Source organism: Marmota flaviventris, chromosome 19 (assembly GCF_047511675.1).
Source record: "Marmota flaviventris isolate mMarFla1 chromosome 19, mMarFla1.hap1, whole genome shotgun sequence".
Taxonomy (NCBI): domain Eukaryota; kingdom Metazoa; phylum Chordata; class Mammalia; order Rodentia; family Sciuridae; genus Marmota; species Marmota flaviventris.
This window is the reverse complement of record NC_092516.1, coordinates 7,309,450-7,335,061: the sequence shown is the minus strand read 5'-3', so window position 1 is coordinate 7,335,061 and position 25,612 is coordinate 7,309,450. Positions and strand designations below refer to the sequence as shown.

The window sequence follows — 25,612 nt, the reverse complement described above, 5'->3', positions numbered from 1 at the left end:
TTGGGCATGGTGCCCAGGTACTCCTGCACACCACAGGTTTCTGAGCATCTCTGGGGCTGCAGGCGCACCAAGGCTCATCCCTTCACATCCCAGAGTGTTGCAGAGGAAAGCAGGGCAGGCTACAAATGAGAGGTTGCCTCACCTATCAAATGGACACCATTCTCCCACTTCTCCTGGACTAGGCAACTATGTTTAAGAGTCAGTTCTTGTCCACATTTCAGCAAATTTACATTCCACATCTAATCAGGAAGGTAAAGTTGCCCTTATATTCACATTATGAATTCCCAAGCGTGGCTTCACATGAAAGCTGAAGCTCAGAGACTTGAGGCCAGCAGCATTTGCAGGACACAGTCCTTCCTATGCCTCCACACAGCAGCCAAAGATCTTTCTAGAAGACATTGGCCATGCTGCTTCCCTCCAGGACCCTTTAATGCCACCCCCACCTGCTCCCCCCAAAAGGCCCTGCCTCCTGCTCCTCTATCACCCTAAACCTCAGGTACTCAGCAGGCCTGTTCCCTTGTGTGGGACACTCTCCAAGACACAAGTTTGAGTCTTAGCTTCAATGTCACCTGCAACTGGGGTCTTTCTGAGCTCCCTCCCCATCATCTGTGTCTTTGTCCTTGTAGAATCAATGCACTTGTCAGTTTAAGGTGGACTACCCTGTGACAGCTAAGTCTCACAGGAACAGGCCGGCACCTAACAGTGGTCTCATCTATCCCGGCACAGGGCCAGGCATGCAGTAGCCAGGCCCTCCATCTAGTGAGGGCTCACAGAAGCTCACAACTCACACAGAACTGCCTCAGGCCTCCGTGGCAACTGCCAGTTCTCTCTCATCCCAGAGAAACAGGGATGAGAAACAGGAGCTTGAGGACCCTCTGCTGCTCTCAAGCAGTAGTATACATGCAGGTGCAGTCTAACATCAATTCACACCAGGTCCAAACCTATCCCAGGGGTCTGCTCACAGATGCCCACCTTCCCTCAGATCCCTATCCTGGCCACAGACACCAGGAGCTGAGCTTCCCCAACCCCTACTCTCCTGTCATTTAGAAGCACAAGAAGGTAGGGGCCACATTTTAGGTGCTCCCAGCAAACAGAAGACCTTCAGTATCCAATATTCTAAATGAGTGAACCAAGACCCTACTGAGTCCCTGGTATTACCCTTTCGGTCCTGACACATTCAGAGGAAAACACCAGATGCAGGTGAGCCACTGGCCAAAATTGGCAGCACCCGTCACTCAAAAAGTAGCCTCCCCAAGGGGCTGGGGACATAGCTCAGTTGGTGGAGTGCTTGCCTCCCAGACACAAAGCCCTGGGTTCAATCGCCAACACCACAAAAAAAAAAAAAAAAAAAAGAAAGAAAAGTAGCCTCCCCAAAGCAACCACACCCAAAGACACCCAATAGCTCACACCTAGAGCAGCGCTTTCTTTGAAGGTAAAATGGTTCACCTTATAGCCACTGGCCACAGGAGGCTCTGAAGTATTGGAGATAAGGCCCTCCACACCACAGAGCTCTAGACCCAACTATGAGCTTGCAGGAGACACAGGACAGACACACCCAATAGCACCACAGAGTGATAGCTCAGAGATAGTAAGGAACCCAGAGCCATAGGAGTTGTTTTCTTCTATAAATTGCAGGAGGGAAAAAGAGGTGGAGGAGGACCTAAGCATCAACAGAGATTTAAAAGATTAATTTACCACAGTAATAGACTAATTCAAACTATCCAAAAAACTGAAACAAGTGAAAACTTGAACACACTGGACATTTACTGGGATTGAGGATCATTTGGTGTTTCAGGCATTTGGGGTATTGAGATGCACTCCCAAACACCTTCAGATAAAAGACCATGACACTGGAAACTGGCTCAAACACGGGGGGTGGGGGAGAGAAGAGCGAGGGACCCATCACCCTGTTCTGCCTACTTTCCTTTATAACAAAGCTTTCAATTCTCCACTGCAGAACTTCAAAAATAGCACAGCAGCAACATTTTGCCAGTAACGTCATCGTTTTTTGAGCTGCCACCTCCCAGCAGTGTTATTTTAACCCCAGAAAGGCTGGAAGGCTATGGTTTTGAAGCCAAGGCCATCATCCCACATGGATACAGCTGCCCTGCTTCACCTTAGGCTGGCCACAAGCCACAAATGGAGGCACCTGACCCCCCCCTCCCCAAAAGGCTGCTGGTGACCAAGAAAAGTGGGCACCAGGAGACTACAGTCTGTCCTTGACTTCTCCCAGCTGGGCTCTCTCCTTTAGAGAAGGTCCACATATCTCCCTGGAGTCTGCAGGGTTGAGAACCCACTGAGCATAGACAGTGGCCTGGGGCTCCAGCACGGGACCTCAACACCTTCCCTAAGGTCCCAGTTTCCCATGCATTCCCCCTCATGAAGCACTCTGGAAATCTCCCAGAGGAAACTTGAGGGTGCAAAGAAGGTGGACTCATCTCAATTCCCCACCCACATGAGGTTACCCTGATGTCCCATCACACACTAAGAGGGGTAGCACCCTGGGAATCTTGCCAGCTCAGGCCCAGCCAGGCCAACTTCCAGAAAACTCCCCCTCCCCAAACCCAGGAAGAGAGCCTAAGGCGAGTACCAGGGCAACAGCAAGCTCCACTGCTGTGCGAGAGTATGTGGTGCTGTAGGTTAGTCCTTTAGTTCCTGGACAGCTCCTGGGAGGCCAGCACAGACACACCAGGGCTGGAGAAGCAGGAATAGCCAGCAGGCGCTGGGCCTGACCCTCCAGAGCAGCCACCAGAGACAGAAGTACCCTCACTATGCCACCACCCATCCAGAAACAAAGGGTGGAGTGGATCTGACGCAATTCTGTGGGCACTGTCAGCAGGCAAAAGGGGCCCATCTGCAACAGAGTCAGCTGCGCCACAAATGCTCCAGTGGTCAAGGAGCACAATGTCAGGCCCAGCATGGCCCCCAACCACAGGTCCCAGTTATCCCTAAAGAACTCGCTTTTCCCCAACCCTTAAGACCACCAAACAAAACCCCAAGGACACATGGCCCCCTATTAATGGTGACCCCCAGGCTGAAGTGATCCCTAAGTATTACAAAAACAAATGCCATGGCTCACCCCAAGTTTAACAGGCTTAGGAATGTTACAAGCTCCTTGGAGGATTCTAGGGCTGAGGTGCCTGGAAGTGCCCAGGAAATCCAAGGGGTTGGGATCAGCAGGCCCTGAGACTCTCCCCAGCCCTGAGAAGAAATATTTGCAATCTTAGCCCTCTGCACTCTTCCCAATCCAATCCTGGGTCCTGGGTACCTCCCAGGTTCAAACCCTGCTCTGCCATGTCAGGGGTGTGATACCTTGGACAAGTGTGGTCACATCTCCAAGCCTGTTTTCCCATCTCTAAAACAGGGATCTTGACTGTACCTAACCCCAGACGGTTAAGGTAAGGGATAAGTGCAACATCCACAAGACCTTGGCATAGTCCCTGGCTCAAGACAACCTTTCTGTAAAGCTGCCTATCATCTGCTTGTTATCATTTCTTCCAGATGCAAACCTGACAAGGTCCCTTCTGGGGCAATTCCCCCACTCGAAACCCTGAATGAAGCACCCAAGACACTTCTAGACCTCAGTTCACTCAGGGTTGAGTCCTTATCCCCTCACATTTCTCCTATGGTTGCCACAAATGGCCATGTCTAGCCTCCAGGCCCTGGCTCATACCATTCCCTCTCCTCTTCCTCTGGACCCACATCCTCGCCCTTTCTTAAGAGTTGGGCCAGTTCTTAAGCATATCAAATCCCGGTCCAGAAGTTGGCCCTGCATGCTCCACAACATCTCCGCTTCCCAGAGAATCTCCCAGCTCCAGCTGCATCCCAGGTAGCCTCTAATTAGCGCGTTTCTTTACCACGACCTCCCACCGTGAATTGCAAGCTGCCATAGGCCGTCAGCTTGCATTTGAGGAGCTCCAGGGCGAGGGACGTGTGTTTTCACAGAAGCCGAGATTCTGGACTCCTCGGGGCCCCAGGTTTTCCTTACCTAACCTCGCCCTGGCAGCGGCCAGACCCGCTGGTCTAGCCACCGAGCCCGCGCCGCGCCCATGCCCTGCGAACAGCGGGCTCCGGCCGCAACGCGATGCTCCGGCCAGGCCGCCCAGCGCCATGGCAACCGCCCGCCCGCGGCTACTCACAGCGCGGTGGCGTCCACGGGGATGCGCAGCGCGGGCCCGAGCGTCCGCAGCCCGCGGCCCGAGCAGTTGACGCGGCAGGCGGTGTCCGGAGCAGGGCCGCAAAAGCAGGGGGGCGCGCACGGCCCGCAGCCGCGCCCGGGGGCCCCCGCCAGCGCCCCGAGCCACAGGCCCAGGCCCAGGGCCAGCGCCAGGCGGGCGGGCGCGCCGGGAAGCATCGTCAGCGCAGCGCGCGCATGGCCCCGGCGGCCCGAGGCCCGCCTGCGCGCCGGCGGCCACAGCTCAGGCGGGGCCGGTGGACGACATGGCGGGGCGCGGGGCGGGATCCGGTGGCGGCCGCGGCCTGTCCACTGCGCGACGCCCGCTCAGCGATGTGAGCCAGGCCGCGGTGCGGATGCTCTGCAGCGCGCTCGCGCTGCACTGCGGGCCTTGCGCAGGCTCCTCCTCTCCTGGCGCGGCGTGGGACGGGGCTAGAGAATGCCCCGCCCCTGTCTGCGGCGTCGGCTCGGAGAGGGGCGGGCTGCGGGGTCCCGCTCCTGCGGCGGCGGGGGGCGCGGCGGCGGGAGGTTCCACCCCTGGCGCCGCAATGCGGGCCGCAGCCCCTGCTGGACTGGGCGTTCTCAAGCTCCGCCCCCTGACGCAACGTGTCTGGGCGGTGCGCGAGGGGCGAGCTCTGTGATTTCGCCGCTCGCCGAGGCTGAGGCTCCGCCCCTCCCCGCCCCTCCCAGCACGCGGGTCTGCGACACCCGCGGCCTCTGCCGGCGCCAGCACGCACCCCGGCTCCCAGCTGTCCCCAGTCGGCAACCACATCACTGAAAACAGCAAACACAAGCTGCACGGCCTGCGGTTTCTGCTACTGTAAGCCTCGGCTCCTCTTGATGTCCCCGGAGCCCGAGAACTCGTACTGCGTCATCTCGTGGAGCTCCGCCGGAGCTGTCAAGGAGGAGGAGGCAGAAGCACCGAGTGACACCAAGGTGGGACTCACCTGGCGCGGGTGAAGCTCAGCCCCGCAGGTCTGGCGTCCCCAGCGCAACAGCCCACGCCTCCGTGACGGAAGCTGCGGCGCGCCCTGCAGCGCACACCGGGGCCTGCGTTTCGGGCTTCTTCTTGCTTGTCTTCCCACCGCTGCGAAGTGGTCTCTGCACAGGCTTTGGTCTCCGTGTGTGCAGGAGTTAATTACAAAACTAATACACTCGGGCTAGGATTGTGGCTCAGCGGTAGAGCGCCCGCCTAGCATGGGCGGGACCCGGGTTCGATCCTCAGCACCACATAAAATAAATAAATAAATAAATAAAGGCATTGTGTTGTGTCCATGTACACCAAAAAGTAAATATTAAAAAAAAAAAAACTAATACACTCGGTACAGAGAAGACTCCGCGAGCTGAACAGCTTGCACAAGCCTTGCAAAACCCACCAGGTGCCAGACACAGAGAACCCCTGGTTGAATGATTCCATTCATAGGGCATATCTAAAATAGGTAAATCGTAAAGACCATTAATAGCCCCAGGGACTTGGTGAGGGTTCCTTTTAGGACTGAGGCATGTTCTGGATAATGCTTGCACAGACTTGTAAAATACAATAAAACCACTACATTGTGTACTTTAGTCTTTTTTTTTTTAATTTTTTATTGTTGGCTGTTCAAAACATTACATAGTTCTTGATATATCATATTTCACAATTTGATTCAAGTGGGTTATGAGCTCCCATTTTTACCCCATATACAGATTGCAGAATCACATCAGTACTTTAAAGTGTGACTTTTGCCGGGAGCAGTAGCACACGCCTGAAATCCCAGCAATACTGGTGGCTGATGCAGAAGGATCACAAGTTTGAGGCCAGCCTCAGCAACTTAATGAAGACCTGTCTCAAAATAAAACTTTAAAAGGGGCAGAGCACCCCTTGGTTCAATCCCCAGGAACATACACACATATGTTATGTGAATTAATCAATTTTTTTAAATAATAAAAATGTTCCACCACTGGGCCATGCTTCTGGGCCTATGTGAATGCCAATTAAGCTGATCTATGGAAAGGCTAAGTACACACATAAGTGGGTCCCCAGACTCCCCTACCTGATGTCCTGTTACTAAGACTTCGTGCTAGGCTTCTCACTGTACCTTAAAGATTCCCTGTACCCTTCTCGGTGCCTTAACTGCCTAGATGCCTTTGCTAAGTCCACAGGTGATAGACCGGCCTCCTGTTGCTACAAGCTGGGAGAGCTCCTCTGAAGTGAGTCACTGGGGCACACTGCAGCTCCACAGTTCCCTTGGGCATGGGATGGCACCATGCCTCTTTTTTCTTATCTCTATAATGGAACTGTCAGTCCTATGTCTAACTTTCCTGCCAGACAGGGACAGGGACTTTAAAATTAGCCCCAAGGAGAAATTTCTAACAGAGAAGAATGGAGAATCCACAAATTTTTTAACACAGAAGCTCTTGAGAATGGAATTTGGAAACTCTGTAATGACTGCCTAAGCCAAGGTGAGGGTGGTGGGGAGGGGCAAAAAGCAGGAGACTCAGACAAAAGGAGCCCCAGGACTGGACGTGGGTGTATGGGAGAAGGGAAGGCTGAGATGTTGCCACCACTCATGGTTGGGCACTATGAGGGATGCAAGTGCCTCCTGCTGGGTGGGAATTCCTGAGGGGGGAGGAGAAACATGAAGGGAAAGATGAGGCCACTTGAGAAGGTTCCAGAGTGCAGCAGGAGACACCATATGGAGCTGGGGATGAGGGTGAGCACACTTGGGGCAAGTGGAAGACCTGGAAGCAGGAAGTCCCAGAGGTAGGGAGGAAAGGGGCCTTGGGGGGAATCTAAGCAAGAGGAGGAGAGAAGTAGGAGGAAACTGAAGCTGGTGTGTGTGTGTGTGTGTGTGTGTGTGTGTTATTCAAGGAAAAGCTACAAGAAGTCAGCAGGAGCCTGGACTTCAGGAACAAAGTAGGGGCTGGGTATGATGTATCTGTGAGCCCTTGTCTGGTTCTGGTTCTGCCACATTCCACAGGTCCAGATATGACCCCTTCTTTGGGTCTTCCAAAACTCTCTACAACCTCCCATCTCCTGGCCCTCCTCATGTTGCTCCCTTTGCCTGGGATCTATCCCACCCACCCCTAGGCACTAGCTCCACTCAGCTTCCTCCCCCAGTAAGCCCCCAGGCCCCTTCTCATGTGCTCCTTCAGGTCCACAGCCCTTCAGAAGACATGCATTACCAGAGGTCTCCTGCAGGCAGAGCATTTGTCCCAAGTCTATCAGTGCCCCCCCCCGGTGGACAGGGCTCCCCAGGATTGTCCTGTCCCTGGCCCCTGTCACCTGCATATTGTTAGTGGCGTGGTATTCACCAATGACCTTTACTGAAGGCACATTGAGTGGATGGTTAGTAGGAAGCCAGATGCCGATAGATTGGTGACAAGTGAGGAGTCAACCCACTGTTTCTAGAAGCTGAGCTATGAAAGAAGAGAGGCAAGGGACAGGAAAGGACACCATAGTGGCAGGGTTTTTGATTTTTGTTTTTGCTTTCTTTAATATGAGAAGGACTCAGGAAGGCTTGTAGGCTAAGAGAAGTGTGCCAGCACAGAGGGAGAGGTGGACAATGGAGACAGGAGTGGGGTTTGGTGTTGAGAGCTTCCTGAGTGACAGGCAGAAAAAAACCCACATCCTTCACTTCCCCACCCATTCATTCATTGCCTAATTCTACTGAATTCCAAGAGCTCTAGGAAGTGGAGCTATTGTTATCCCTGTATTAAATGAGGTAACAACACACAGAGAAATTGAGAAATTTGCCAGGTTGCACAGCAGGTCAGTGGCAGGGCTGGGATTATCTTCTAAACCCAAGGTATTACTTGCAGTCAAATGACAAAGGATTCAAGGACTCAAGATGAGAGAAGAGACACCTACACACAATAAAAAAAAAAAAAAGTGGTGCAAAATGAGCAAAACAAATGAAGCTAAACAATTGTTTGAAAGTGGCTGTGGAGCCGAATGCAATTGTTTGGAAAGGATTTCTGAAACAGCAAAGTGATATGTTTAAAGGAGATTATGGATGGACTGGGGGTGTAGCTCAGTGGTAGAGCGCTTAAACAAGGCGCTGAATTCCATCCCCAGCAGCAAAAAGAAAGAGAAGAAGAAAATTGGTTACCCATGAATGCAATTCCAGACTATTTCAACAAGCCCTGTGGTAAGACAAAGGAAATAAAACATGCCAAAGATCTTGTTTGGTTCAGGGAAGGAGGCATTGGAGAAATGTTTAATTCTTGATAAAATATAGTCTTAAAGGTTTTTAATTAACAGTTAATGATAACCATTAGCATCAAAGAAAAGGGAAAACTAGAAGGGGAAACAGAAATAAGAAAACTTGATCAGTTCAGTAAAGGATTTTAAAAATAAATGATAATCAGGTACACTTCTATTACCCAATGACTTGGGGAGCTGAGGCAGGAGGATTGCAAGTGTGAGGCCAGTCTTGGCAACTTGGTGAGACCCTGTCTCAAAATAAAATATATTTTTATAAAAGGGCTAGGAATGTAGCTCAATTGCAGACAGCCTCTGAGTTCAATCCCTAGTACACTCCCCACCACAAGAAGAAAGGAAGGAAGGAAAGAAGGAAGGAAGGGAGAGAGGGAGGGAGGAATGTATTCATTAAAAAAATAATAATAAGATGACCCTGTGGCTCAGGCCTATAATCTGTAATCCAAGTGATCTGGGAGGCTGAGACAGGAGGATCACAAGTTCAAAGCCAGCCTTAGCAACTTAGAGAGGCCCTAAGCAATTTAGGGAGACCCTATCTCAAAATAAAAAAATAAAATAAAATAAAAAGGGTTAGGGATGTAGTTCAGCGGTTAAGCGTCTCTGGGTTCATCCCCAGTACCAAACAAACATACAAAAGCCTACAAAATAAGACAGTCCAAATGAAACCAAGTATGTGGGTGATCATTACAACTGTAAATGAGGGCTGAGGATATAGCGCAGTTGATAGAGTGCTTGCCTTACATGTACAAGGCCCTGGGTTCAATCCCCAGCACCACACACACACACACACACAAAAAAAATGTGAGTGAGTTAAATTCTCATACAAAAGGACAAGAAAGCTAATGTTGACAGGAAACACTAAATCCAGGTAAACTCTGTTTACAGGGCTACAGCTAGAACAATCCTGAAAATAAAAAGACAACGAAATGCAGATACCAAAAAAGGTAAGGGTGGCAGTATTAATACCTTGGTGAAAGGAGTCAAATGGAAAATAAGTTTTTAATTAAAAAATCCAATAACATCTACACAGAATATATAATGAACCATTGTGTTCTCAAAAATAGGGCTAATTTGATCTGCAGGTATTTGGCAAGGTCAGGAAATCGTGTGCAAGAACGTGGCCTTAGACAATACCACCCCCTAGAGGTACTGCTCCATCTTTTCACCTGTTCTTGGCACCATGATTTTTGTTTAATTTTTCATACCAAGTATTGAACCCCAGAGGTGCTTAATCACTGAGACACATCCCCAGCCCTTTTAATTTTTTTTTTAATTTTGAGATAGGATCTCACTAAGTTGCTGAGGCTGTCTTTGAACCTGTGATCCTTCTTCCTCATCAGCCTCCCAAAGTGCTGGGATTACAGGCATGTACCAAGGTGCCCACTTGCACCAATTCTTGAACCTAGCCCACCACTGAGACTCCCCCAAACCAGAGACTCCCACCTGGGTATAGAGGCCCCAGATCTGTCTACAGAGTATTATTTTATTTTCTTTCTTTTTTCTGTTTGTTGTTGTTGCTGTTGTTGTTCTGGAAATTGAACCTAGAATGCTTTTCCACTGAGTGGTATACTCACCCCTTTTTAATTTTTTTTTTTTAAATTTTGAATCAGGGTCTCACTTCATAGCCCAGGTTGGCCTCAAACTTGTGATCCTCCTACCTCACCCTCCCAAATTTCTGAGATTACAGTTGTGTGCTACCATACCAGCCTCCTTCTGGACCTTGGAAAAAGGCTGGACATCCTAACACCTAGATGACAGAAAGGTAGATGTGATCATTACAGATGTGTTTCTCATTTTTTAAAAATTTATTTTTTCAGTGCTATGAATTGAACCCAGGACTTCATATGTGCTAGGCAAGCACTCTAGGCCTGAGCTATATCCCCAGCCCTTTTTATTTTGTATTTTGAGGCAGAGTCTTGCTAAGTTGCTAAGAATGGCCTCCAACTTGCAGTCCTTCTGCCTCAGCTTCCTAAGTGGCTGGGATTACAGGCATGCACCTGGCATGCCTAAGTTTTTGAAATCTACTTAGGATGGTTATTATTTAAGACAATACAACCTATAAAGACTGAACCAAGGGCTGGGGATGTGGCTCAAGCGGTAGCATGCTCGCCTGGCATGTGCGCGGCGCTGGGTTCCATCCTCAGCACCACATACAAATAAAGATGTTGTGTCCGCCAAAAACTAAAAAATAAATATTAAAAAATTCTCTCTCTCTCTCTCAAAAAAAAAAAAAAGACTGAACAAGAAATTAAAAATCTAGGGGCTGGGGTTGTCACTCAGTGGTAGTGCACTTGTCTCACACATGTGAGGGATTGGATTTGATCCTCAGCATCACATTAAAAAAAATAAATATATTTTCTTCACCTACAATTAAAATATATATATATTAAATATATATATTTATATATATTTATATTTAAATATATATATTTATATTTAAATATATATATATTTATATATATTTATATATATTAAATATATATATATATAAATATATATATATATATATATAAAGAAGAAGTTAAAATGCCAAATAGGGGGCTGAAGTTGTGGCTCAGTAGAAGAGTGCTTGCCTCAAACATGTGAGGCACTGAGTTTCACCCTCAACACCACATAAAAATAAGTTAAAAAATTAGAGGCATTGTGTCCATCTACAACTAAAAATTTAAAAATAAAAAAAATTAAAAGTGTAGTATAGACACTTTTCTTTAAAAAGCCAAATATGGGTTGGGCTGGGGTTTAGTGGTAGAGTGCTTGCCTAGCATTTGTGAGGCACTGGGTTTGATCCTTAGCATCACATAAAAATAAATAAAATAAAGACATTCTGTCCATCTACAACTACAAAAAAATTAAAATTAAAAAAAAGCCAAATAGACCAATAACAAAAAATAAAGAAGAAAGAAAACATACTGAAAACATATCAAAGAGCCATGAAAGGAACAAATTTTTTTTTAAAGAATTTTTTTGTGGGCTGGGGATGTGGCTCAAGCGGTAGCGCGCTCGCCTGGCATGCGTGCGGCCCGGGTTCGATCCTCAGCACCACATACAAAGATGTTGTGTCCGCCGAAAACTAAAAAATAAATAAATAAGTATTTAAAAAAAAAAAAAGAATTTTTTTGGGAGGCTGGCATTGTGGCTCAGTGGTAATGTGCTTGCCTTGCAAGCGTGAGGCCCTGGGTTCAATCCTCAGCACCACATAAAAACAAATAAAGGTATTGTGTCCAACTACAACTAAAAAACAAATATTAAAAAAAGAGGGGGCTGGGGATGTGGATTAGGGAACTGGGGATGTGGCTCAAGCGGTAGCGCGCTCCCTGGCATGCGTGCGGCGCTGGGTTCGATCCTCAGCACCACATACAAACAAAGATGTTGTGTCCGCCTAAAACTAAAAAAAAAATAAATATTAAATGCTCTCTCTCTCTTAAAAAAAAACATTGAAAAAAAAGAATTTTTTTTAGTTGTAGATGGACACAATAGCTCTATCTTATTTATTTGTTTTTTATGTGATGCTGAGGATCGAACCCAATGCCTCACACATGCTAGATGACAGAAAGGTAGATGTGATCTTTCTGTCATCTAGCATGTGCGAGGCATGGGTCTTGCAGAAGCTCATGCAGAAGCCCTGTTCATTCTCTGCAGGGGTGAATAAGCGCTCTACCACTGAGCCCCAGCTCCAGCCCAGAAATAGATTCTTTATTAAATGTTTATATATATATATATATATACACACACACACACACACACACACACACACATATATATGTGTATGTGTGGGTGTGTCTATATATATCTTTATTATGTTTATTTATTTTTGTATGGTTCTGAGGATGGAACCCACTGCCTCACATGTGCACTCTACCACTGAGTTACACCTCCAACCTCAAAAAGAACAGATTCTTTTTTTTTAATTAATTAATTAATTTTACAGTAGAATCCTTTTTTTTTTTTTTTGGTACCGGGGATTGAACGAAGGGCCTTTTGCATGTGAGGCAAGCACTCTACCAACTGACCTATATCCCCAGCCCCTAGAATGCATTTTTTTATAAATATTTTCCTTAATTATAGATGGGCACAATGACTTTATTTATTTATTTTTATGTGGTACTGAGGATCAAACCCAGTGCCTCACACGTGTTAGGCGGGTGCTCTACCACTGAGCCACAACCATAGCCCAAAGAACAGATTCTTAATCCAGATTGAGTGTGTATGTGTGTGTGCACACGCACACACATATGAACAACCTAGGAATCAAACCCAGGCCCTTGCCCATGCTAGGCAAATGCTTTACCAGTCAGCTTCACCCAAGCTCCTATCCCGAATTTTTTTGAGCAAGTAGTTCAAATGTGGAAGGAGCAGGTAATTGTAACTTTATTTATAGTCCAAGAGAACAAAGGATCACATCTCAGTGTATTTTATGCATATGTATGCATAAATATAAAAAGTATTTATTAGCATGAATTTGATACTGGAAAAAGCACAGAAAAATAAACTCCTATTCCAGTGATCTTTAGCCACAGAACCCTTGCTTCAAAAAAACCCCAAAAGAGAATACCTGAACAGTGCTGTGTAGACTGAATAAGGGACCCAAGAATCCATCCAGATCATAATCCCCAGAACAAGGGCACATTCCTCTAAATGGCAAAAGGGACTTTGCAGAACTGAAACAAAGAGGCTATTTTGGAGTACCAGGTGGGTCCTAAATAAGGGAATCTGAGAGAGATTTGAGAAAAGAAGGAAAAGGCCTGGTGACAGTGGAAACAGACTGCAGTACTGTGGTGACAAGCCAAGGGAAGCTGGAAGCTGCAAGTGGCGAGGAGCAGATTCTCCCAGGAGCCCTGCCCACCCCTTGACTGTGGCCCTGAATGACTGTTGGCACTTCTGTCCCCCTGAAAGCAAGGGAATAAATGTAGGTTGTTTTGTGCCACAGTGTTTGTGGTAAGTTGTTACAGTAGCAATAGGAAACTATAGACACTGTCACCAGATCTAATGATGATGATTCCTGAAGAATGGAGCTGGGTTCTCAACCTCATCTTGTGTTGTTGATTTGCCCACAAAAGTCATAGGTTGCTTGTAGCTGGGTGCAGTGGCCTGTAATCCCAGCCACGTGGGAGGCTGAGGCAGGAGGATTGCAAGTTGCAGGCCAACCTGGGCAACTTAGTAAGACCCTGTCTCAAAATAAAAGATAAAAAAAAGCTGGGGATGTGACTCCATGGTAGAGTGGCCCTGGGTTCAATCCCCAGTACTCACACTCACAAATCATAAATTGATTTTATAATTAAGAAAGAAGAATAAACACAAATGAAGCAGTTGGCCCAGTCCAGAGCAGCAGCAATCAGTGACTCTTATGATTATACAGGGATCTGTTTTAAGCCAACATCTATACCTGCTATGAGGCCAAATAAGTCCTTCAGAGGTTGTGAGAGCCTGGAACGATGAGCCCCACACTCGGCCTCCTGCAACAGACAAGAGGATCCTGCCAGGAGATGGCAGCCAGTACTGCTGAGACCCAGCCCCTGGCCACCACAACCTGCAGGGGGTGAACAGGGCTTCTGCATGTGGCCATGTCTGTGAGGGAATGGCTCTCTGCTTTGGCATCACTTGGAAGGATGGACACCTACCTGTTACCATTTGCCCACAGGGCATCAGAGCCACCAAGGTGAGTGGGCAGATGCAGGGAGGTGTCCTTCTAGGAGCATGACACTTGTGTGGCCCCTGCATGCCTCTGGGACCAGCATACCTCTGACATCATCTTCTTTCTGGGGTGACTCAGTCCTCTCCCTCTCTCAAGTGGAAGTCACATTCATGCTGTTGCAGTGCCAGTGACGTCTCCATAGCAACATTCACACGGATGTCATAGAACATAAGGTGCTTGAGCTAGAAGGGTCTTCTGAGATCAGCTTTGCCTGCCCCCACACTTCAAAGAATGGGGAGCAGGCTCAGAGGGAGGATACCACGTGCCAAGGTCACACAGCAAGCCAGGGGCCCAGGTGCGGGGGGTGGGGGGGCTGCTCTTCGGATACTGTTCCACAGGACTGTCTTTTGGGGAAGTGCTCTAGGGGAACAAGGTTTGGGGACTATGCTACTATTCCTGCTTGCTACAGGACTCTGAAGTTCAGTCTGTCTGCTGCTCAGTCAGAGAGCTGTCCCTTTAGTACCTGGGGAGGGGTAGGAACAGGCAGTAAGGTGTCTATTCTCAGGAAACTCACAGGTTAAGTGTAGAGGCAGTGCAGCCCCCAGGGAACCACTGCAGAGCATCTGGGGAGCAAGAAGTACAGGCAGAAGGAGCCAGGGAAGAACAGCCCCCAGCAGAGCCTGGAAAGTCAAGGAGATGCTCATTCCTGCTGGTGCCTCTTCTCCCAGCACAAGGGTCAGCCAGAGGACCTAGCTCTGTGGGTAGGTGGAAAGCAGGGGTGAAGCTGGAGGGCTTGGAAAATGGGGCCACTAAGAAAAATTGCCTGGACCCAGACCAGGAGTCCCAGGAGGTTGTCATGGATGGCGATTCATGACACTTGTTATTCTAGGACAAGGTGCTCAGACACACAGAAAGACAAGTCAGAGGGCACAGTGTGGGAGCTGGCAGTCGTTATGAGGTGACTAGGAGTCTGAGTTATCAGGGTGGCAGGAGTGAGGATCCAGGAGTGAGGCCTCAGGAAGTTAGAACATGGACATGGGAAAGGTGGATGTTGATACCCTTTCCAGGGACACATGGTCCTCACTTCCCCCCTGTAGCTCAGCTCCAGACCCTGCCTCAGGGGCTCATCCTGGCCTGCAGGGCTCTTCTCTCCACTTCTGAAGATCCTGGGGATCTGGACTTCTCCAGGTCTGGCCAAGGCCACCCCACCCTCCCTACCTTTCCCATGAAGATGGCCCCTTCTCTTACTTGTGATGGCAGTCTACTCTAGTTATTTATGTATTCATTTTTGGCACTGGGGATTGAACCCAGGGACTCTTTATCATTGAGCTAAACCCCAGAACTTTTTATTTTGAAACAGGGTCTTACTAAGTTGCTGAGGCTGGCCTCCAATTTGCAATCCTGCCTCAGCCTCCCAAGCTGCTGGAATTACAGGTGTGCATCACTGCTCCTGGCTTGCTCTAGTTATTTGTTGCTGCATAAAAAATATCCCTCCAATAATCTGCAGGATGGGAAGACTCATCTCTTCTCTGTATGATGTCCTCTGAGGTTGGGGCATCTACCACCAAGCTGGCTTCTTCATTTACACAATGAGCAAATGAGTCCCTTTTCACTGGGTTTCTCAGCTGAGTTAATTGGGCTTTCTCCCAGCAGGGCATCCAGGTTCACAAAATGGCTATTCCAGGAGAGAAGAAGCTTTGGGTCCAGAGTCATTCTGCTATGTCTATTGGGCAAAGCAGTCACAACTCTTGCCCAGGTTTTAGGGCAAGGGACTTAGACCCTCTCCCTCATTGTGAAATACCAAAGGAACTGTCATCTCTAATTGACCCCAGCAGGCTGTCTCTACCTCATGGACTCTGTCATCCTTTCTCACCTCCAGACATGCAGACCTATATCTCCTGGAGTCCTCTCTGCCCTAGCACCTCTCCCTTGGGCCACTGCAATCCTCCTCAAAACCATCTTCCTGCCTGCAGGCTCCACCATCCATCCCCTCTGCCACTCTCCCCATTCCTGTAGCAGAGTGATCTGTCTCTGTTGCTGTGTTCAAGAACTATGCATGGCTCTCTACTTCCCTTTGAACAATTTCCAAGCTCCTAGGCATAACTTTAAAATTTTGCTTACAATCTGGCCTCTCTTACCTTACCAATGTCCATCTACTGGCATTCAACCTGAGCATATGCACTCCCTCCTCCTGGTGAGTTTAATCTGTCCTCTCTCCACTTGAATATCTGCTCCACCTTCAAAAGCCAGTGCAAATTCCCTCTCCTCAAAGCCTTGCTCTTACTACATGATCACACCGGTCTTTCTCTCATTGCACACTGATACACATCCTGCCTTAAGTTCTTGTTAGCAATGAGATGTCCTCCTGAAGTTAGACCCCTGTTTCTAATTCACATTTATTTTACCAGTTTAATAACTACTTATTGAAACGAAGAGCCAGCTGCCAGAGATATGGCAGTGACCAAGACAGGCTGTTTCCTATGTCCAGAGAGCTTACATTCCAGAAAGGAAAACAGATGGCAAACAGAAGAGTCAAGAGACATAATGATCAAAGATTAGAAGGAGTGCTGAGAGGCATGAGAGTGGGACTCTGATGCAGGTACCTAGAGCTCCCATCTCTCAAGACAAACCAGCAACTTAGATTTTTACATAAACTCTCCTGATTTCCTCTCCTGCTTAAAGCTCCCTTCCTCTGCTGGCCTCCCACTTTCTCTGGCTTGCCTGCCTCCTTCCCTCTCCGCAGGTGCCCGCCCCATCAGCACTGTTCCACCCCCGGATGCCCTACTTGCAGGCCCGCTCCCAGAGCATCCAAACTCCTGTGGTTCCCATGCCCTGGGCATGCTCTGGGTAGTAGCTGGAAGGAAGAGTTAGGATGCACCACCTAAAACGCTGAGGCCAGTGGGCTTTGGCTGTTGAAGTCCCCAGCTGAGATCCTAGGCCAATCATCCTGAAGTTGGTCTTTTAGGGGTGGGACACCTGGAGTCCAATACTTTCACTCTAGGCCCACTTCGTAGATCTCTGGGCATTGGAGGGTGGGGGGCAGAAGAGGGAGACAAGGAAAGGAGACCTGGGGACCTCTAATAGTGCTTCTCTGGGTTTGCTCCCCAGCTGAAAGGTCCCTGAGGGGTGAATCTAGGCCAACTCTGTTGTGGGATTTTTTTATACTCTCTGGAGTCAGAGTTCCTAATAGTAAATCCTGGTTCTGTTACTTTCTAGGTGACTTTGGACAGCTCCCCTTGCTTTTCTGGGCCTTGGTTTCCCCATTTGTACCTTGGGGACCATAGCAGCTCCCATCTCACATACAGTTTTGAAGATGTCACATACCTGGCACATACATGATAGCACTCAGTGCTGGGCTGCTTTCCAGGCCTCTGTTGAACAGGTCATTACTAGGCCTTCTCAAGGAATTGCTGCTGGAGAGCATCCCGCCATCTGTATCTTGCCAGACCTCTGAGTTCCAGCTCCCAGAAGCAGCTCATTATTTGTGCTCTGGGCACTGCCAACTAGGAGGGCTCAGGCCTCTAAAGGACCTGGGATCCCAGTGACAGCTGCCATGCCTTGGGTCACAGCCAGGAATACCTCCAGCTTTCAGAGGAGTACTAATAAGCACCTCATCTCAGGGGGACCTCTGCACCCACTATCACCCTCCCTCCAGCTTTGACTGCCTAAGACTCATTCTTGAGGCCAGAACACCATGGTGGGAATCCTGAGACAGAGCTCCAGTCAGCTTAAGTGGGAAGAAGGTGTCAGGCCCTTGAGATGGGTGTGCCAGGGCCCAGCTTGGGGTTTGGAGAATCAGCACTGGTCTCCTTTGGGCCAGAACCTTGAATGGGAAGGCCAAGGGTCAGCCACACCTGGGGGAGGGGCCTCCCTCCTCCCAGACTCAAAGGCAGATCCCCTTGGGAGGGACCCTCAAAGGGCTTTCTGCTGGTGTGACAAAGACTTCCCCGGACCAGATTACCAGGATTCAGCCCAGGAGGCAAAGGTTGTGGCACAGTGCCAACTCAGCTGTGCACACTATGTCCTGCCTCTGATAACCAGCTGTCAGCTGAGCCCTGAGTGCTGCGGTACAGCCAGGTTTGTTTGCTAAGCTTGAGTGTTGGAGCTTCCTGGACCCGCCTGCCCTGGAGGGGACAGAGCAAGGAGGAGCAACGGGCCAGGTGGCAGGCATCTATGGCTGAGAAAGGACAGAATCCCAGGGTGTCAACCCTCTGCCCCCAGCACCTTCCTTTCAGGACTCTTCCCTAGTCCCAGGACCTAAGACAGGTCCAGTGAGTAGGTCACTGGGCTGGAGCAGTTGAGGATGGAATGGCGAATAGCGCACAGCGGGGACATAGGATCCCTGTGCTCCCTCACCTGGGCTCCACATCAGCATCCAGATACCAAGGCGCCCGCGAAGTTGGGTCTCTGGGTCTGAGGTGCAGGACCCAGCAGGGGCTCACCGCCAGCTCACGCCTAGGGTTGTGTCAGGGTCTCTTGACCCCGCCCCTGGAGCGGTGGTCTCATTTGCATGGCCCCGCCCCAGCAGGCCATTGGCGGCAGCAGCGGGAGGCCGGGCCTGAGTGGCTGCGAGGCCTGTGGGACGGCGGGGGCGGGGCGGGCGACAGGCGCCTGGGATGATGCCGCCACCGCCACCGCCACCGCCGCTGCCGCCGCGGGACGGGTTCGGGTCTGGGTCGGACTCAGCCGGTGTGGGGAGCGGGACCGCCCCGGTCGTGGCGGCCACTGCGGGAGCGCACTGAACGGTCGCCTGTCATGTCCAGGAAGAAGACCCCCAAGTGCAAGGGGGGCAGCGTGCCTGCTGCCTCCGCTCTGCCTGCTGCCAACGGGCCCCGACCGGTGCGTCCCGGGACTACGCACCCTGGCCCCGAGGCGCCGCCCAACGGGCCCCCGCAGTTCGGTCGGCCCTCGCTTGGCGGCGGTGGCGACTTCTACGACGTCGCCTTCAAGGTGAGCTAGACACCCTCCCCCAAGCGAGTGCAGCAGGTGGCCTCGGATCACAGCCAAGCAGGGAGGGGTCCAGGGTTGGGGGTGCAAGGTCCCGCAGATCCTCCCAGCTGAGCTGGGTGAGTGGCACCCCCCAGTTGGCACAGCAGCCCTGAGCATTGCGCACGCACACATCTGTCAGGCCAGGGTTTGGGGTTCTGAGCAGCTGGCAGGGCCTGCCCAGCCCGCTAGGTGAAGAGAGCCCTTCAGGTGCCCCTCCCCAATCCGAGCCCCCACCTGGGTTCAGTTTCATTTCCCATATGCTGCCTTCCCTCACCCCCAGTGACTCGGGTCTCCTTTTTCTGGAAGGGAGGAGATTAGGAAGACCTTTGCCAGCTGGGTGGGGAGACTGAGGCCTCCCCCAAACCAAGGCAGAAGGTGCATAAAATTTGGTGGAGGTAGGCCCCACCAAAACGGGTAGGACCATCTTTGGGTTTTGGAGCATTTGGCAGCAGGCTGGGTGGGGGAGGGAGAGGGCCTGATTCTTCTCCCTATCCACAGACCTGGCCCAGGACCCTCCTCAGTTCAGGATCTAATCTTGGTTTGGCAAATCCCTCTTGAGCCTTGCTGCTGGGATTCCTGTCCTTGTTGGGGTTAGAAGCCCTGCCTCTGAGTCCCCACAGATCTCTCAGAAGGTCCAGCTGCCACCACCCAGGCTCTTGCTCCCTCTCAGATCAAGTATGGTGCCCATGGTGGAAGGGTGGGTAGGATTCTGAATGGAATACTGTCTTCACACTGCCACTGACTGAGATGGGCACTATTCAGAGGGAGAGAGGGGACTGAAACTACCACCAGAGGCAGAAGCTGGAGGTCCAGGCCAGGCCAATGGGGACCATAGCTGCTGCCTCTCCCCAGCCCATGCTGAACCTGCAAGCCTAGAATACCCCTCTCCTTTCCTCTCCCTCACTGCAACCCCTCTCTGGCCAGGTCAGCTCAGAGCAGAACAGAAGTCCCCTCTGGGTGGACCGGCATGCCTCCCCCAAGGCCTGACACGTTGGACCCTCCTGCCTGCTGTAGGTTATGCTGGTGGGAGACTCAGGCGTGGGGAAGACCTGTCTGCTTGTACGCTTCAAGGATGGTGCTTTCCTGGCAGGCACCTTCATCTCCACTGTGGGCATAGACTTCCGGGTGAGTGGTGACTGATGCTTTGCCAACTGGGAGGGCTCAGGCCTCTAAGGAACCCAGGATCCCAGTGACAGCCCTGGTTCCCCCACATCAGCTGAGTTCTCCCAGAACCAGCAGGCAGTTGGTTCTGTCTTCTCCATGCTATCCAGGGGCTTAGGAGGTGGCATTCCCAGTGAGGATGGTTGTGACCAAGATGCCTTAGCCACCAAGCATCCAATGCCTGAAGAAGTGTTTGCAACCAATTGAAGCAGAGACAGTTCCCCTGTGCCAGAGGCTGACACTGCCCTGGTGCCATATCCTGTGCCCCATGGTGGCAGCAGTGGGAAGGAACTTGATCCATGTCCCTCAGGAGTCAGTGTTGCTGCCCCACTGTACATGAGGGTGCCCAAGGATATGAGAGGTGCTGGGCACTTGCCCAGGCCCTGCAAGTTAGGTGACTGTGGTGCAGCCTGGGAAGTGTTCACAGGGCTTGTTTAGGGGAGAAGCTCCTGCCTTTGGGTATGAGAATCTTCCAACATCCCAAGCAGGGATCTGTGGGTTCCAGCATTACAGCCCCCACCTCTGCCCACCAGTCAGAATCCCACGTGCTGAGGTGCTGGCTTGTTCTTGACAAATCCTGAATTTGCATTTTTCTCACCCTTTAATTAGACCTACTTAGCAAGAGGCTGAGAGGGAGGCCCATTATGGGGGCAGGAAAGGGGGCTTCCTCTAGTGTGGAGAGTTGTGTTCTACCCAGATTGTGTGGGAGTGAAGGGCTGAGGTGCTAAAAGGGGTAGACACTGCTGTGGGCAGGTGGTCCTTTGCCCATCCTGGCCTCCCTCCCCCTCCACTCTTGCCTCTGAGGCAGTGAGGGAAGTGAGGCCATTTGGTTGGTGTCCCTGTTCAGGGTGCCAGGGAAGGCTAGGTATTCTCCTCAGCACAGCAGATGGCCAAGCCTGGTTCCCCGGAGACCCAGAAGCACCCTGACAGCAGGGAGGAAGTGGTACCAGTTCCAGCTACCCAGGGACTCAGCTTGTGGTTAGCCCTCTTCTTGGCCTGGGGTGGGGCCACTTGTATCCTCATGTCCTGAACTGGGAAGGCCCAGCTGGGGAGCACTGACAGCCATACACACACTGGTACCTACTGTATACCAGACACAGTTCTGGGCTCTGTGGTTACAGCATTGGGCCAAACAGGAAGAGCTAGAGTCCCAGCGTGGAAAAAAAAATTTTTTTTTTCCTTTTTCAGTACTAGGGATTCAACCCACCACTGAGCTGTATCACCAATACCAGCCCTTTTTAAGTTTTATTTTGAAGCCAGATATTGTGGCACATACCTATAATCCCATCAACTCAAAGGCTGAGACAGGAGGATCAAAAGTTTGAGGCAACTCAGTGAGACCTTGTCTCAAAATAAAATAGGGTTGAGGATGTAGCCCAATGGTAGAGCACTCCTGGGTTTAATCCTTAGTACTCACTTGCACACACAGGGTCTCATTGAGCTGCCCAGTTTGGATTAGAACTTTCAATCCTCCTGCCTCAGTCTTCTGAGTATCTGATTACAAGATCATGCCCAGTTGGGAGAGGCTTAAAAACAAACAAAACTAATTCTTTATCTGGGCTGAACATGGTTCTCAGTGCACATATAGAACAGCTCATTAAGTTATAGGAGCAACTATGAGACAGGCACCCTGCCTATCTCCATCCGCAGATAGGAAAACTGAGGCACAATAACAGGCTTGGGATCACACCACAGATGACTTCAGATACATCAGTATGAGTGGCTCTAAGCAAAAGCAGGGTGTCCAGAGCACTCTTCAGAGAGCAGTGGACAGGCTGCATTTGCAAATGGTTCAGGGAAATCTATGCAGACCTCAGGAGGGTGGCAGCTAAGGATGGGCTATGAGAGGGGAAGAGGGAACAATGGGATCCCTCTTGGGGCTGAGGCAGGGGCCTTCCAGGGCAGTGGAGGTGGTAGGCAAAGAGAAACTTGACCTAAAATTGGACACAGCTGGCCATGGATGGTGGCAACCAGCAAGCTCATCAGGGCAGCCATCTGAACAGGAGGTGGGGGGCTCTGCCAGGAGGAGGCAGGAAGCACATGGACCTAAACATGGCCTTTAGGAAAAGTATCAGGAGATGGTGTGGGGGTGGGCAAGGCTCAAGAATGACTTAAGGACTTAGCAAGGGGCAGGACAGGGGAACTTTATCCTCCCCAATAGTGAACCTGGGCTCAGCCTTGGCTTGCACTGCCCACCCCCACCCCCACTCCCACCCCCACCCCCACCCCCACCCCCTGGCACCTCACCCTAAGAAGCCCCAGGCCAGAGAGTGGCACTGGGCTGGTTCTGTTTCAGAACAAAGTTTTGGACGTGGATGGAGTGAAGGTGAAGCTGCAGGTAAGTTGACCAGGGAGGGGCAAGTTGGGTGAAGGGGATACCAGGAAGGAGCTAGACAGCATGACCAGTACCTGTTGACACAGATCTGGGACACAGCTGGCCAGGAACGGTTCCGCAGTGTCACTCATGCCTACTACCGAGACGCTCATGGTGAGTCTGTGGAACAGGGACCAACCTCCTGGGAATTGGGATGTGGTCTATAGGTGACCAGCTCAGAGGGTGTAAGAGGGCCAGTGGGACAGCAGTTCAGGGTGTGATGCTCTTACCTGTGGTGACTTGGGAACAGGGAGCCACTGGGCTCCAGGGATTTCCTCACTGTCATTTCTCCCCAGCACTACTGCTACTCTATGATGTCACCAACAAGGCCTCCTTTGACAACATCCAGGTCAGTGGCCTCTTCCTGGTGGGAGGCATGGGCCATGCCATGGAATCCCCTAGAATTTTGAGGACCCTAACAGGGAGGGGAAGTGACAAGCCTCTCCAGGGCTCAAGGTAGCCCAGGTTGAGTATGAGCTAAAATGGGCTTGGGTGACATTCAGCTCTGTCAGCAGGACTCCCTGGATAAGGCACTTGTAAGGTGGGCACCTCTGCCCAACGAATGGGAGCTTTTTGGAAACGGGCAATCTACAAGGTGTGGCCTGGAGGGGCCAAGTTTCCAAAAGGGTAAGGTGTGCAAGGAGCACCAGCCCCCAGCTCTCCCCACAGGCTTGGCTGACAGAGATCCAGGAGTATGCCCAGCACAACGTGGTGCTCATGCTGCTGGGGAACAAGGTGGGCAGCCTGCCCTCTACAGCCTATAAGGCAAGGCAGGTGATGGGGGAGGGTGGCCAAGCCATGGGCCCTATCACCCAAAACCCTGTGCCTGGGCCAGGTGGACTCTGCTCATGAACGTGTGGTGAAAAGGGAGGATGGGGAGAAGCTGGCCAAGGTGAGTCAGGGCAGGGTGGGCAATGAGGGTACCCCGAAGCTGGGGAGCCTGGGTTGTCCCCACCAGGCCACCACCCAGCTGGCAGCAGTTGTTTGCAGGAATATGGGTTGCCCTTCATGGAGACCAGTGCCAAGTCAGGCCTCAATGTGGACTTGGCCTTCACAGCCATAGCAAAGTAAGTCCTGGCAGTGAACAAAGAACCCCCAAACCCAAGGTGTGAATCCCCTTGCCGGGGGTGAAAGAGGCCACCTTGTTCCATGTCACCACTGTTCTGCAGGGAGCTGAAACAGCGCTCCACGAAGGCTTCCAGCGAGCCGCGCTTCCGGCTGCACGAGTATGTTAAAAATGAGGGTCAAGGGTCTTCCTGCTGCCGATCCTGAACCTAGCTGAGCTCAATTCCACTCTGGAGGAAGCAGCACAGACCTGGAAGGCTGGACAGAGGATTTTCAGGCCCTTTTGACTTCACACAGTGGCCATCCCAGTGGTGTCCATTTCCAGGACTCCCATCCAAGCCTCACCCCTTCCTTGTTTAAGCTGTAGTCATTAATCTTCAGTCCCAACATGCAGGCTTCAAAGCCATCACAGAAAAACAAAGGTCTTGAGCCCAGGAGGGGGCGCCCAGCAAGTGTACTGACAAGAATGAAGGGCTTTGCTGCCCCCTGCCGGGCACTCCCAGTGTGCCACAGGCCAGCATATACATTACAGCAACTGACCTTAGAAAATTCATGCCTTCAGCCAGACGCTGTTTAGGCAGGAATCCCCATACTTGGGACAGAGGGCTTCACTGATAACAACATCCTGTATTTGTGTGCCCTAAGGTCCAGAGCCACCCACTCCCAGCTAGGAAGCTCTGGTTCACCAAATGGATCCTCTCATGTGACCCTGGAGGACACCAAAGCTGTGATTTTTAATACAGGGAACAGCATATGGGAAATCACAGTAGTGTCAGAAAATTAGGACCAACAGCCCTAACCTACTGACCAGGGTACCAACTTAGCAGGTCAGGGCACCTGCTCACAACTAAAGCCTGTGGTTGCCAAGCTCTCTCCATCTTACATGAAGTTATCAAACCAGTCTTTTGATTGTGAGCCTGTCTTTTTTCCAGTCCTAGTAAATAAAGATGTGTTTTTCTGGAATTTGTCACATCTGTTCAAAGACATTGGCTTCTAGACAGATTCTATAGTAAGGCCCAGACATCTGTACTAAGTAGGTTAAGTTCCCTACAATCCATGTCTGTTTCAAAGCTCAATGCTCTTCAGGGAGCACTCTAAAAGCTGGGTGATCAGTGTCAACTTTCCTCCATAAGACTCATTAATCAAAAAAGGGGTGGGCTGCCGTAATAGCTCAGTCGGTAGAGCACTGGCCTAGCCTAGCATGCATGAGGCACTGGGTTTGATCCTCAGCACCAATAAAGTTGTTTGTTTGTCTACAAAAAAAAAAAAAAAATGCGGTGCCTACTGACCTGTTATCTAAGGAGAGCTTCCAGACCTAACCTGGGGCAAAGATATAAAAAAAAAAAAATCTTTTTTTGGATAACAAATAAAAGTGAAGGCACTTCAAAGAGATGCCAAGTCTTTAGTAAGGAATTCCCATATTCAAGCCTCTCCCCTTTCCAGATTGCTTGAGGACTGAAATATGAAAGAGAATACAAAAAGAAAAAGAAACAGACTTCAATAAAGGATCATCAATACTTTATTAAGCAGCCAAGGGGCATGTTTTCAAGAATAAATGGTGACTGGCTATGACAAGAGTGAGTTGCAGGGCCACATCATGGGAGTTTGTCAGTTACTTTTGGCGGGCAGGGGAAATTGCCAATGGTCAGAGTCCTTGGTTCCCTTTTTCCCTGAGGGTTTTTTAAGTTTCCATTTTCTTCAAGGACAAGTGACTCCTTTAGAGTACCAACAGCATATGAAAATTGAAAAGCCAAGGTTTGCCGTCGGAGAGTGACACATACACACGGACAGTTGTGGCAAAGGTGCATTTAATGTAGGTTGGTACTGGCTTATATAGAAAATGAAAGCCAGTTGTCTCAAAGCAGGAAGCCCCTGAGGCCAATCAAATAAAGGTCAGGTCAACACATATGGTACATGTGTATTCACTCAGCATGGGGTCCATGTGGAGCAGGAGCTGAGCGCGGAAGAAGGGCAGACCAACTGGGGAATTTTCAAAACAACCTACTGCCTGCCCAT

General features: G+C 50.4%; 2 protein-coding genes across 9 annotated transcripts in view; one reads left to right on the top strand and one right to left on the bottom strand.

Annotated features, from left to right (window-relative positions):
• Positions 1-4,354, bottom strand: part of Pkd1 (polycystin 1, transient receptor potential channel interacting) — a 41,662-nt gene extending 37,308 nt beyond the window's left edge. For all 3 annotated transcript variants that reach the window (XM_071605621.1, XM_071605622.1, XM_027940377.2), the window contains exon 1: positions 4,140-4,354. In XM_071605621.1, the coding sequence (XP_071461722.1) occupies positions 4,140-4,354 (215 nt within the window). The remainder of the gene's footprint in view (positions 1-4,139) is intronic.
• Positions 4,355-18,641: 14,287 nt separating this feature from the next.
• On the top strand, positions 18,642-24,536 carry Rab26 (RAB26, member RAS oncogene family). Of its 6 annotated transcripts, XM_027940843.3 has the most exons (9): positions 18,642-18,957; positions 20,011-20,121; positions 22,454-22,495; positions 22,579-22,645; positions 22,828-22,880; positions 23,201-23,266; positions 23,367-23,423; positions 23,522-23,598; positions 23,701-24,536. In XM_027940843.3, the coding sequence occupies exons 1-9, from the start codon at positions 18,763-18,765 to the stop codon at positions 23,801-23,803; spliced, it is 771 nt and encodes a 256-aa protein (XP_027796644.1). In that variant the 5' UTR covers positions 18,642-18,762; the 3' UTR covers positions 23,804-24,536. The 6 variants fall into 6 exon arrangements, with proteins under 6 accessions (XP_027796644.1, XP_071461355.1, XP_071461354.1 ...); XM_071605254.1 differs by lacking the exon at positions 23,522-23,598; XM_071605253.1 differs by lacking the exon at positions 23,522-23,598 and having other exon boundaries at positions 23,047-23,266; positions 23,701-23,773.
• The last annotated feature ends 1,076 nt before the right edge of the window (positions 24,537-25,612 follow it).